This window comes from Rhipicephalus microplus, chromosome X (genome assembly GCF_043290135.1).
Source record: "Rhipicephalus microplus isolate Deutch F79 chromosome X, USDA_Rmic, whole genome shotgun sequence".
Taxonomy (NCBI): Eukaryota; Metazoa; Arthropoda; class Arachnida; order Ixodida; family Ixodidae; genus Rhipicephalus; species Rhipicephalus microplus.
The window spans coordinates 55,983,445-55,997,887 of NC_134710.1; the positions used below are offsets into that span (position 1 = coordinate 55,983,445).

The window sequence follows — 14,443 nt, forward strand, 5'->3', positions numbered from 1 at the left end:
GGGTAGTCAATTAGCGAACGGAGGTACCATACTCGTTTCTTTCTTATTTGGTGTCTTTTTTTTTCTCTCTGAGCCCAGTTTGGCTCCACTCTGTCTAGATCGCGGTCGTGGCTGGGGCCACGTAGTCCGTGTCGGCCCACGGCCGAGCTTCCCAACGCCTGTGACCCGTTCCGGAGAATCCCAAGTAGACCGAGGCATTCGTTATCAACCATCGTTCCCCGCCCCCTCCAGCGAGCTGCCTTACATAGTGGCTTTCGCTCTTCTCGGGCAGCGGTTTCCATAACGACGGTGCCACCAAACACCTCTGTGCCACAGACCATGACGGAAGAATCGCCGCGCAATGGCCTCAACTTGCGAACCCGGGGCGCTCGTAGCGCTATTTGTCGTACAGGTGGCTGAGTACGCAACCGGCAGCAGCGCACACGCTCGAGTACTACGACGGGGCCTAGGATGCCGCCTCGCGGCCGCTCCGAGTTGTTGCCGTCAACGCTGGTCGCGCTATGGCTCTCCTCCTTTGCCTACATTGCCTACGCCGGTGAGTGATCGTAGCCTTTTTTTCTCTGTTAAGTGGAGTGAAACAATCGGCGCTTATTTTTCTGAAAACGGCCTTTACACTGTATATGCGCACGTCCAGTACCACATATATAGTACAGTTTAGACGCCTCTCGTTGTAACTCGTATGGGTGTCGGCAGTCTACTTGTCATAGGCTATCTTTTGTACATCCCTACATAAGTCGTAGAATTCCCCGCAATTGACGAGCGAAAGAGCCCTTGTATGAGCAGTAATTTTGCTCTGAATGTGAGAAGTGCTCTCTCGCAATGAAGCTGCGATGCTACAACGTGTCATCTTGTTGAAAGATGGCCTTAAACGAAAACTGGAACGAGTTTGTTTGTAAGGCCTATCGGATGCTGCGTTCGCTCAAACTATGCGGAAGTTCGCAGTGAGACCAGAACTTGTATAATTATCAGGAATCTAATAAAACATATCTTAAACTTGACGCTAACGCCTCCGCGAAGAGACCTGTTAGCACGAGTGATGCAGAGTAGAGTTGACCTTAAATTCTTGTTTTGATCACACATAGTTTATAAATTCAAATCACGGTTGTACGCAGTTTGAAAACAACAGGTTTCGTTTTTGCGAATAACCAAATTACTTTGTGCTCCACAGAAGGACGCCTCCAGGCGTTGTTTCAAATAACGAAGAGCCGCATTTTCATGTGACAGAGGGCTATCCCTAAGGTTAATTGTTAAATTCATGTGTGTTCAATGTTTTTCTCAAAACGAGCTTCGTTTGCCTTAAGCAGGATCTTATTGAAGTGAATAAATCGAATAAACAACTGATGACATGCATGTTGACACTAAATTTTGATATAACAAGTAAACTTTTTTTGTTTTGCGTTCAAACTAGTTCGGAAAAACAACAACGAACGGTCACTTCGCCCCCCCCCCCCCCTCTTTTTTTGTCTACTCAATTTTTTTAAGAACGGAATCTGGGAACAGTTATTTTCTTTTATAAAATATAGCAAATAAAAGAGAAGTTTCTACAAAGGAAGTACACATATAGACGCTTTTCAAGATTACACTGAGAGGAGATTCAAACAGAATTATTCTAAAATAAACGTGACTGATCCCCCTATATAGTAATTGATATAAGACGGAAGTGAAACGTGGCTTTACAGAGGTAGCTCAGCGTTTATTCTGAATTGTTTAAGCAACAGCAACAAATCGCAAAGTCACGTTAGGAACAGCAAGCAGCTCGAAACTTGGAGGTCACACCTCAAGCAAAAAAAAAATTCACGAAATTAGCATACACAGGACGAGAGCGGACTAACAACGGTCACAGCTTGACACTTAATGCGCGCTCATCAAACAGAAAGAAAAATGCACAAAATGAGCCCACAAGTAAACACGGAATAAGTGCGAACTACGGTCACACTTCTTCCTGCATCACACGTCAGCAGTGTGCTCTTTTTGTAAACGCAGCCATGGCAGCGTGCAAAGTGACCTTCGTCCTCTCCCGAATTACGAGTCTGATAAGCGCGCTCGCAGGAGAAACCACGTGCCGTACAGAGGCGACACTTGGTCGAGGCGACGACCTTTAGAGCATGACCAACGCTACCCAACGCAAGCCTGTTGCACTATATTACCTCTGATAGCGAAAATGCCTTAATGTTTCGAAGCTCTGGAGACTGCCAAACGGTGTATGATGTATAACAAATGGCTTGCCGTTAGCATTCAAGAGAACGTACGCTTTGTCGCGAAGCACCGCACTCTGGGAATCGAGAGGTTGCTGGTTCGATTCCGAGTGACAGGTGCGTGATTCCGAGTGACAGGTGCGTGCATCCTGGTTTTTTTTTTTTGCTTTGCAATCTCTTAGTATACATCTTTAAACGTCACTTCCGTGACGTAAGTACAACAGCGAAGCGCTGCCGTAGTGGACCCCATCGCAAAACACTTTCGTGTTAATAAATACAGCGAGCTTAACAGTGCGATTTAGCTCTTTATTGGGTGACAAATGAAATGATAAACCATGTTCTAAAGATCGGAGTGGCGGCAAAAGATTGGCTATTTTTCGGCTACATGCAAGAACTTAAACGCGGAACGATGACTGCACATCGGGTCCTGCAATAGCGGAGCATTAAAAAAACACAACAGCGCTTTTATATCCACTCGCCAATGTCAGTAAAGCCAATCTAATGCTCAAGGTCTAAGATCGGAGAGTTGTCCACATTGCCTGGTGCGCTAGAATGTTTTACGTCTTTAGGCCTAAACCTCAGCCGCGTGAACTTTCCGTCATTCATAACTTTCATAACGTGACCTGTTGGCCATGTGGGCTCGTTCAACTGTATGTAAAGAAAAACGAACGTTTTCTACCGATTTACTGAAATAAATAATAAGGTAACATAAATAGGACTTATAACAACTTTAAACATCTTTTAGTAGAAGCCTAATGTGGTCATTTGACCTTCCCGTCATTTTATTAGTAAGAAATGGAGCGCGAATATACAAACATCACGCTGCGTAGTTGAGCTCCATTAGTGTTCAAGCAGTGGGTTTAAGCTTGTTGCAACACCAGGAGCAGCAGACGCCTTACACAAAACGAAATACAGGGACGCTTTTGAATCTTGGGAGGCTTGCGAAAGACTCGTACTAACACTGAAAGTTCTGAATTTTGGTCATCCTAATTGCGGTCCCGCATTCTAGAGAGCGGAGACTATGGAAACAAAATTATGGTGGGCAGCATATGGCGTACACAATTAATTTTCTGACCCCTCTTGCTCTCATTTCATTGTTTCACTGTTTAATATAGCTCCTTCGTAAGCACGCTGTCGTTTCCAGTTATAAGTTATTTGTAAACAGCTCGACCTTATCATGCCAGTTTGGTGCCAAGCATTTATTGATTGTCACATTGCACTCCTCTTTAGAGTTTAGTAAATTGGTCTCACAATTTGTGTGGCCTCAGGCTTATGACATAACGAAGTGTGATTTTTTGTGCATTTTTATTTAGACCTGTCTTATAGGCTCATCTTAAGTTTGTATTTGCAAGAGTTAACTGGCCGTGATAGCGTATGTGCCTCGCGCTCAAGTTGGGTTCAATCCTGGCAGCAGTGGAGATGCTTCAATGGGAAAGAAATGCAGTAACGTTTGTATGCTCGGATTTAGACTGTGAGAGGGTGATACCCGGCCTAACTCCTATATGAGCGCTACGGCCACTGACTTTCCTTAATTTGTCTTATCAGAATTTCAATCAATTTTGTCTTTTCGCACTTAATGGTTCCTGATACTCTTTTATAAGAAAATTTCGTAGTTTCAAAAGAAGTGATGAAAACATGTTCTCCAAAGGAATAGGCATATTTTTTTAATAACGTACAAGTGATACTTTTTATTTTGTTTATAATATGACCAGGATGCTATGACGTAGTCGAAGTGGACTTTCACACCTCCATAGTTTTCTCTTTAGGATGGGCCGGAACGTTTATAGCGACCTTGAAGTCTTGCTTTATAGCAATGACATTTCTTTCTCGTTTTCTCATTTATACAGCCAAGAAGGACTGCTTGATAGACAAGGCGAAAGGATGGTTTGATCCCAGCAATGTATACCAGTGCGTGAACTCCGATTGCTGCACCGAATATGGCAAGCACTCCTGCTGTGCCAAAAAGGCAAAGTCTGAAATCATGTATGTTTGCTGCCTGTTATGCACTTACAAAAAATCGTGATGCGCTACTGTTTTTAACTGCTCGCAAGAGAGCTCACGCTTTAAAGTGCTTATGCAGACACTGGTTTTTCAACTATAATGCCAGAAACCTGTGTCTGCACAATTGGTTTGATTGATATGTGGGGTTTAACGTCCCAAAACCACCACATGATTATGAGAGACGCCGTAGTGGAGGGCTCCGGAAATTTCCACCACCTCTGTGTCTGCACAAGCACCTTAAAGTGTGAGCGTATAAGCTTCTATAGAATGCAGGTGCCTGCAGCTGATTAAGACACGAAAAACGTTTCTAGGAGGAGGAGGAGGAGGAGGAGGAGGACGAGGAGGAGGAGCATGAAACTTTATGAACGTAAATCCGGTGTTTCGGTGGTATGGTTCCCGCGCTTAAGCGTCCACCAGAAGCCGTCGTGCTGAGGTGGTGGCCTGAGCCCTTTGGATGACCCAGAGCTGGTCCCTGAGCAAAAACCCACACATAATTTCCTTTCGTAGTTAACTGTCTTAAATATTCGTATTTGTAGAGTATCATTTGAGTTGCGGCCTTCCCTAAAACATTTTTCGTGAGGCGTAGGCGTGTAGTCTCTCTTGGGCATTCTCTTTTGGGTTTTCAGTGTTTGGAGTGGCTCCATGGGAGACGCATCCCACAACCACCAAAGCATGTGTGTGGCATCAGTTTTTCGAAAATTCGAAACTTTCACTAATTTGTACTATCGTCAATTTCGGCTTTGCAGGCTTTACGTCATTGGAATCGTTCCACTATCACGAAGTTCAACAAATCCTTCATAGAAAGTGCTCTCCTTTGACATTTGTTTTACACCACGAGTATAACGAAGTGTTTTTTTTACTAATTGAATATGTTCACCCAGCAGACGCCGGACACTTGGTATGGTTTGTATATACGCAAATTCTGCTACTGTTTCATAATGTGACTGCGCAAAAAAAAAAAGAAACGATGGGAACACAAAAGAAGAGGGAAGCACGAACAGGCGCAGACTATCACGTGAAGCTTTTTTCATGAAGGTAAGCCAAATATGGAGGATAATAAAACAGAAAAGCGCCATACAATGGAAAGAGGGGAGGAGAGAATAGCGATTAGGACCTAGATGAACAAAAACCACTGACACGTCACTCATGACACGCCCATCACATGAGACTGCAATAACGCAACTCTTTTCCATGTAGAGCTACACAGGGAACGGTGACGCAAGACTCAAATTTTTCGTGTATGTGCGCAGCCTGAACAAGTAAACACGCTCTTTAATTTTTATGGTAAAAAAAAGTGGTGTGCAGCTGAATTTCTTGCAATGCACTTCTAAATAAAGGCCATATGGACTTTTAGAGAATTCAAACGTTCTCAGTATCATGTGTAGACAGTGTCCCGTTTGACTTTCGTGTATACGATCACAAGAAAGGAGTATGGAGAAGACAACACAAGAAATAGAAAATATATAATTGTCTACATCATTAACGTTGCACATATCCTGCTGCACACCCTGTCGATTCGCAACACGTCGGTCGACTATATAACAAATAAAGTGGATGGCTTGTTTTTTGCCTAAATGAACGCTTGGACATCATACCGAGACACAACTTTTTTTGAGGCGGAGGATGAAACCATGCACACGTGAACAGAAGATTGTTTTCACTCTGTCTTCTATGCCTAGTTACAATCTTCTGTGGCACCTTTCTTAATTGTCTTGGCCAAGAGTGACGCTATAGCCGACACCTCCGTCGACTCAATCAACGATGAGGGTCTGCTTCATTTTTTTGTTCGCTCTTGCAAAAACGATAGCACCGGTTTTACACTTTGTTGCCACCAGAAAGTGAACGACAGTTGTTAAGAACGAAGGGTCTCCGGATCCACAGCATCTAAAGTCAGAAAAAAATAGTGAGAATAATGAAGGCTATAGGAAAGGCATCTTTGGGCGCAAAACAGGAACATGAACCAGAGAAATGACGCCGGTACGTGTGTGTGGTTGTTTCCTCTGGTACGTGCTCCTTTTTTTCGCATATATGTACCTTTAACAGCTATGCACAATTAGCCGGACACAATACTTTACTGAATATGAAACCATTATGCATTAAGCTCCATAGAATCAACCTAATTACACATTGGAGTTTTTGTACTAGCTGCTAACTAACCCTAGAACTTTAGAAGTGCAGATACGTGAAAAGCTGGTCATGACTACTGTATACATTATTCTGCCACTCGCGCATTGTACTACCACACTTTTACTTGTGATTCGCGATCCCCGTACAAAGGCACAAGCTGTAGACGCTGAAACTCAGGTGAAACATACGTCACGTGGTAGCCTGTTGAGTGCTTTCGATGGATGCGAAAAATGCTGTAGGCCTCTTTGCCCAGATTTAGGTGCACGTTATTCAACTTCAGGTGGTCGAAATTTACGGAGCCCTCCGCTACGGCGTCTCTCATATTCATATGGCGTTTTTGGGACGCTAAAACCTATATATCTATCTAGCTAGCCTGTTCAGCGCGTCATGCGACACGGTTCTCTAAACGTCTGTGTCAGGTGAAATATAACTGGCTACTCGGCCCTTCATGCCATTTTTACGACCCTTGCGGTCATTATTACCGAAAACAAAAAAAAATTGAATGTGTACCTATATCTTTTTTTCCCTGGATATGTATTTAAATTGAAGCGGCTTTGCTGTTGTCCACAAGGCTGACGCAAGGCATCTTTTTTTGTTGTATTGTGAACTCAGCCTCGTTCACAATGCTGAAAAGGTTCTGGAGCCGGGACGGGAGTGTTATTACAAATGGTCACTAAGAATTATATTAGGCTACCACCAGTAACAGTAGTTTATAGCATGGCTTTAACAATCGGCAAAACAGCAATAGGTAGCAGCCACGATAGGTAGCATTAGATAGTTTGCAGTAGAGATTATTATTTCATAAGTTGTAGGCAAATTCTTTTTTTCCTAATCTGTTCGCGAATTGTGTACGTAGAAACCTATTCAGTTAAGAAATGCAGCCGCAGCGAAACCTCGCGTATACTCAAAAATGATACCGCACTGCAATTACGAAACACCAATCATCTTCAACTTTCAACACACGGCGTTCTCCGTTTATCCGAGTTTGTCCCACATCTGCACTATTTATTCCCCATCCAGACAACAGTGAACATCGTCAATTGTGGCATGGGGTAGCTTTAATGAAATTCTATGCTTTTCTGCGTCGGAATCGGTGGCAGTACTGCTTGTGTTCATTCTGGTAGCGTGAAAACTGTTGTTCTCACAGTACCACTCATGCGGTAGTTCACTGATAGATTCCTCTGTGCATCCTCGTTCTAAATAAATAAATAAACAAAATCTGACTACATTGAGAAATGCCATTCTTTAAAATATTCCGAACATTTGCTGCAGTTAGCGATGTAAGAATTAATTATTTAAAATTGTTGGTCGTGACGCTGTTCGTATGTGATTTATGAATCAAATTGTGTCCCCGTCTGCATGAAGCTAAGGATACAAAGACGAGGTCGCCTTGCGGCCACAGTAGATAGCGCATGACAAAAAGGTAAGAACTGTGCACCCGCAATAGGTTTATGTACAAGTATGGCCCGATGGCTCGTCAAAGGGCAATGCCCTCTGAGCTAAACGTCTTTACTAGACAAGACAAAAAAGTGAATGGTATACCCTTCTGTACCTAAAAGGAATCCCTATTGATATTGCTAACGCAATGACGGCATCGGAGATTGATGTAATCTAAAAGCACGGAAGTGGTTCAAGACATAAGGACGATGAGTGGCAAAGGAGAAACAATATGCTTCGGTAGTGCTCCTTGCGTGTACTTAAAACATAACGTCGCGACGGCCACTGACATGTCCCCGCTCTGTTATATATCCCACTCCCACGACTAAGCAGGAATGAAATCCAAACCGCCAAAACTTCGTATTGCGGGTGGCTGTGTTCCGGAGAAATGATTTGCCAGTGTCGCGAAAAGGGTCACTACAGCAGAAGAGGGAAAAAGACAAACTGTTTCATAGCACAGGCAGACAATGGTTCGCCTTCTACAAGTCCAAGTGCGCGCACGTGTGCGTGCGCCTCAGCTTTGGAGTAGTAAAAGCCATTGCAGCACCACCCGATAGGACTACGACGCGATGCCATTTATCGGCCTCCACGCGAGTGTTTATTATATATTTCTCTGCTCCCGCCCGGACAAAGGGCGATCTCGAATAACGCACTCCTTCCTCCGGGGCTTCTTTCGAGATGCGGCACATCGCGAATGAGCGAGTACGATGTGTCCGCGCTGCGTTCAAACAAAATAGTGTAGGAAGCTGCGTAAATACGAATAAAGAAAGAGGCGGAGAGCAAAACAAAAGGGGTTGAGAGACAGAGAAACAATCTTTGCTGCCTCCTCTCTACAGGCTCTGACAGTCGGCTCAGCGCATATTTGCTTTCGCGTTCATTTGCGAACGCGACGAGTCGATGAGCGCGCCCATTGGTGCTTGCGTTGTTGTAGCTGCAGCAGCTGCCTTTTGTTTCTCTTTATCGGTGCAGACAAGAGCAGTTGCTACTTTGGGGCGGCTTACTGGGCTTCCTGCTCCTCCTCGCTGTCATCATCTACTGCAAGAGGAAGGACGTGCAGATCTTCGAGGGCCGCTCTCTGAGCTGCAAGTTCTGCCCCGGACAGAGAGACCGAATTGAGAATATTCGATCGAATGCGGCTTGAGCCGGCGGCAGTAAAGATGCGACACGATCTCGCTCCGCCGAGGCAGACGCGGGCCCTTCGGCGGCAGCCACGCCTTCGCACCCGAGCGCCTCGTCCGGACCCTCGTGTCGAGGGATGGCGGAGCCTCTGCATAGACCCTCGTGTCCGTTACGAAAAAGAAGGAAAGAAGCAGTGAACGTTTCGCAGACCCATAGCTTCGTTATAGATTACCGCCTGTCCTGTTTTGATGTTTCTTTTCTTCCCATTTATAGCCGAGTGAGCAGTGACAAGAACTTTATACACCGAGGTATTCGCGTAGCGCTTTCATTGCCTTCTGTAGAACTAAAATCAACAGATTTGTGTGACCGCCTGTAGACTGGATATGCTTCCCCAAGTGTGCTTGTGAATCTGTTCAACCCTCTCTTTTCTTCTGTCTATCTTTTTACTCCTTTATCCCTTCCCCCATTGCAGGGTAGCAAACAGGATGTGTCTCTGGTTAAACCCCGTGTCTTTTCTCCCTCTTCTATCTCTGTAGAGTGAAATATAGCCGAATGTTGTAATCAGGATTATCGGCAGACATTAAGAGCATAATTTTTGGAATGTTGCTATTCAAAAGTATATGCCCATTTTTTTTCAATTAAACTGAGGAGCCCGTTCTCTTTTTTTTTTTGGAAGGAGACGTTATCCAGGTGTGTGAAATGTCGATTAATCGTGATTTATCCCATTGTATTGCAGTGATGTACAGTGGACGGTCATTGACAAACATGTTCTCTAACGACTACTTAGCAGCAAGACCTGTACGAGGGCCCTGTTGGTTCAGTCTTTCGTGTTCGTGTTAAGACCAACGCTGCCTAATGTCTTAACAAGCCTATGACACCTGATTATCTACGTTGAGCATGTGCGGCGATGACAAATTCAATAAAGCAAATAGCACTGGCAAAAAAAAGAAACGAATATAGACGAATTGAAAATTGTGTGTTTCCTGTTTGTTATACATGTATGTATTGCTGTAATAATTTAATCGGCATTCAATGACTCACTAGCCCCTCTTGTAACATTATTAGCGCTGTTCGCCAGTGACCACAAGCTAACTAGCCCAACTTTGTACGTACTATGATAGCCTGTTGGTGTTGGGAGAAATAGCCGCTTAATTCTGACATTTGTATTTGCAATCGTGACAACCGCTACGAACCATGGCTTGTGTACTGTTTTTCGTGTGTCACTTCCTATTTCTATCAGACCAGTGGAATAGCTGATATGTATATACGGATAAAGTTAACGTTGATGCATCACTTGTGTGGTTACTAGTGCAACGCGTTGAAGTGCCATCTTCCCACTGTATCGTCTAGTTATTATGATCTGAGGGTGCGTCAAAATTTTTCAGCATTTGTTTCTGACCATTCCTAAATGTATTCACATAGCGATGTTTGTGTCTCTGTGCTATTCAACGCCTTCTGTCGGCGAGAAATCGAATATATTGATTTGCTTCACTCTCAGCTGCATGAAAACGAGCAATGTACGAGCAGAGGCGTTCGGACGCGGGCAAAATATATTACCAGACGTCCAAGAAATTGTTTCACTTTGAAAGATACGATTATGATGACCTTACAGGCGCGTCTCTTCGTCGTTGATATTGTGCTTACATAAAAATAAAATGGAAATGTGCAATAAAATATTTACCCTTAGTGGTCAGAATCTGGTGTGGCGAATCGAGTGCTTAAAAGAAAAAAAAAACAGTTACCACAGCTAAAAAAATATTTTAAAACGTGCAATGACTAGAGCATATACAAAAATACAAAAAAAGACGCAAGAGATATCAACGATTGAGTGACATTTTGTTCAGATCTGTGAGCTTGTGAAAGTTTCAAGAAAAAGCGTGAAAAACATAGACGAAAGAGAAGAAAAACCACACAGGACAGGTGCTAACTTAGCTACTGTCCTGTGTCATTCTCTTCTCTTGTGTCGACACTTGTCGCGCCGCGACCACAATGAATGCTATACAACTAGCCCAATGAGTAGGTCTGTCAAAAAAAAAAAGCGGGCTGGAAGCCGTGAACGCAAACTAAGCTAATGGTCGCAAATAATTTGCCACACTGTGAAATAGTAAAGCATTCAGGTAATAAAGTCATACGATCTGTGAAAACGTGTGCCTGCAGCCAGAACTGGGAGCCGGACGGCAGGAATAGAACACCAATGGCTAGAATGACAATTGGTTAGTCATTGCAGCCTTACACAAACGAAACTGTTCTTGGGTTTTGTGTACGAAACTATTGATATGAGTCAATTGCATTCGATGGGGAGCAAACAAAAAAGATGTGGCTCATTCTTCCCTCGTTGCTTAAATTAGCGCCGTGGTTCTCTGTCCATGAATGTTTTTATGGCATTTTGTCACAACTATGGTCCGGATCACCGATGTGGTCTCTCTTTGTAAAGCGGCAAACTACTCTTTCCATGAGAAATTTTTTAGCATACCCTGGAAAATTTACTCTGAGAAGGCTACAATAAGAACCAATGACCTGTCTGCTTTTCAGAGAGGCCTTGGCGAAACAAAAGGGGAAATATATATATAAGGTCACGTGACTTCAGTACGCTTAAAAGCAGAAACAACACAGGCACAAAAGTAAAGGAAAATAATATAGCCTCGTATTGTAAAAAAAAAACCCTATTTATGCGACGCATGGGTTTAATGACAGGCGGCTTTCTCTAATTCGTATAATTACACTCGTACTGAATTTTGAATTCACACTCTCTTCTTCCAGAGACGCATTGACAAGTCCGCTGCAGCATTCGCACTACACGGAATGGCCAGGACAAAATCACAGGCCTTGTTTTCGAAAGCAGCGGGGGTCCATGCATTCGGCATTGTCAGGCATACCGTATTGTTGTACAAGGCTTTGGATCTTTCGGTAAAGCGATAGAAGCTATACACATAGAGTGCAGGGCGTATAATTACATTTTATAGCTAACCTTCCTTCCATACTTTAATTATTGTGCTATTGATATTGGTACATTCTTATGCTTCTTTCCATGCGAAAGCGTCACTGAGACGGGCAACAATTATTCCATTTCTTCAGATTTCCGACTGAGATTACACAGGGTTTGAAGTGCATTTATTTTCTTCTCTTAAAAAGAAAAGAACGAAAAAAATGTCTGACAGGATGTTGGTTTCGTTTTTTTTTCTAATTTACAAGTTACAGTGCTTTGAGACTGAGTTTAGGCCTTGTACCGTTAAGCGTTCTCACTTCGTCCAAGTTTCGCTTCAGCAGTTTGACATTTTGTTTTACTTCAACCTGAACGAGATTGCGCGCAACCATTTGGCCGAGCGAAATGAAATAAGACCATGCAGCAACATGCTTGGTAGTTCACGTATTTGTTGGTACGTAAAAGATGTTCCTGGATATTTGTGACCTGATGCGTGGTGAAGTGAGTTACAGGCTAAATTGCTGCCACAAACACAGTTGCACGAAGAGTTTCGTGCACAAAGAAGTACGTCGCACCAGCACACATGGCACTGAAGTGCAGATGAATGTAAAAGTACAGTATAGAATAAAAAAATTTATGGTAATTCTCGTTGTGTCTTATTCATTTAGCGTAAGTTTCCTTTATTAAATTAGTCATTTTGCGTTACAGACTTGTTTGGTTCTTACATCTAGAACAGTGATGGACAATATGCGGCGTACAAAATCTGGGATGGTAGTTGAGTTCATTCTTTATTAGAACTATTTATTGAAAACGCTGAGCCAAATATGTTGGTCTGAATACCGGGATCTGGTACGGAAAAGTTAAAATGGGTTCAAAGACTACTGCAAGGGTATGTAAACCGTATTAGCGTCCTAGCCAAGGCAGCGGGTCGGGTTTCAAACCAGGGACCCCGTGCACCTCTCCCACTACGTCATATGCAGTGACGTTGTGGCTCAAGAAGTAAACACAAATGTAAACACGAATGCGGGCGCTTCTTTGTCGCAACTACAGTTTTCCGCCCTATAAGAGCGGGAATTCTCCGCATCAAGTTTAGGCGTGAAATAACATTTTTACGTGTCCAATTACCCTGACGGATTTTCCGGAGTGCTCACGTCAGTATCGCATTTACAACAAATGAGCTGTACATGCTTGCTTTTCAAAAACATATTTGTCATACATTTGTTGATCGGGGATAAATTGCTTCGTAATATTTTTCACCACATACCACTGATAGTAGATAAGTCAAAACAGGAAAAGAAAACAACTTTTTTCTTTGCAATTTGGTTGTCAGCTTCTCTTTTCAGCCCATCCACCAACATGCAGGATTCTGTAGAACTTATCCTCAACTGATGGCAGGTTTTTAATAGGACATCCCTTTTTTTTTTGAAAGTGGCCATTTTCGAATACGGATATTTCCGTAGAAACACGTGGTATAGAAAAATTACAACTGCGTACGCTCTAGGGTTGACAGACAGGCTCCGGCCAGACTGGAAAGTGAACACACAAATCGGCCGAGGCAGAAAGCCAACGAGGAACAGTTATTATGAGGAATACATTTATTATGGCCATCATAGATGCTCCAATGCTAGAAAGCACTGAAAATAAAAAGAAAACAGCGAGTTATATTAAATGATTCAATGCTTGAAAGCACTGAAAATACAAAGAAAACTGCGAGTTTGTCCGAGAGTTTCTGATGCTGTTGAGTTCCTGTTGACATTTGCGCGCACATTACCGCCTGTCATTTTTATTAACAATTTTTTATTATTCAATTACCTGTAAGTATATTGTCTATTTCATACAGGATGAATTTTCGGTATTTGTAGATTACAGTGTATTTTAAAATCACTGTTTTTTCACTATACTTATTGAAACAGAACAGCAAGCCGACAAGAAAGAATTGTGTCTAATTTTTTTCACATCCCGCAGTTATTTAAAACAAAGTTGATAGTGTGCTCTGTCTTAACGTGGGCAAAATATGTAGACCGTACTTCCATCATCACCGTGTGTGTATTGAGCTAGTTGAGTTCGCACATCGAGGTAGCAACGCGGGGATCACAATTCCCTTCACCAATCGTGCGAGACAAAATAGGGGAAACACAGCCGGTTTGTTTCAGATTTGCTGTAGTCTCAAATACATACATTGCAACCATAATTGCTTTCACTGTGCAAACGCATCTGACAACACGTTCTAAAAAGCAAGACTTTAGAGCAGGGCACAATACATTTCGCATCAAATTTATTTCCACAGTGCGCGACACTTTCAATTTAAGTGAAGCGCACCTTTTGGCTTTGGCGTTAAGTACGGGAAATAACGAGCAGGCTGCTGGTCAACATTTAAGAAAAAAAAAACAACGTCAGCGCAAATACAGACTGACTGTATAGAATCGAAAAGACAAACGCTTGAATACTGTGTACCAACTAAGCCTCACAGAAATTTTAATGGTCAATAGACGTTTGTATGCTACCTCACCGCCTCAATGATGGAGATTTCTTTTTGTTGGGTGGGGGGGGGGGGAGGTAGGGGGGTTGGTGGGAGCCACGCTTTGACTTCGGAAGAGGGGGATCCTCGAAATAGACAATTTTTGTCTGCATGCCAAAGCGA

General features: G+C 43.1%; 1 protein-coding gene across 1 annotated transcript; it reads left to right on the forward strand.

The window, feature by feature from the left end:
• Positions 1 to 397: 397 nt before the first annotated feature.
• LOC142775339 (uncharacterized) lies at positions 398 to 12,445 on the forward strand. The gene is made up of 3 exons (XM_075876698.1): positions 398 to 535; positions 4,043 to 4,178; positions 8,730 to 12,445. Exons 1-3 carry the CDS (start codon positions 451 to 453, stop codon positions 8,899 to 8,901), a joined length of 393 nt encoding a protein of 130 aa, XP_075732813.1. The 5' UTR covers positions 398 to 450; the 3' UTR covers positions 8,902 to 12,445.
• The last annotated feature ends 1,998 nt before the right edge of the window (positions 12,446 to 14,443 follow it).

Excerpts from the sequence above, each read along its gene's own strand:
- LOC142775339 (XM_075876698.1), top strand. The coding sequence starts at position 451 with ATGCCGCCTCGCGGCCGCTCCGAGTTGTTGCCGTCAACGCTGGTCGCG. Across the intron at positions 536-4,042 it reads TGCCTACATTGCCTACGCCG|CCAAGAAGGACTGCTTGATA; the intron begins GTGAGTGATCGT and ends TCATTTATACAG. Across the intron at positions 4,179-8,729 it reads AAGGCAAAGTCTGAAATCAT|ACAAGAGCAGTTGCTACTTT; the intron begins GTATGTTTGCTG and ends TTATCGGTGCAG.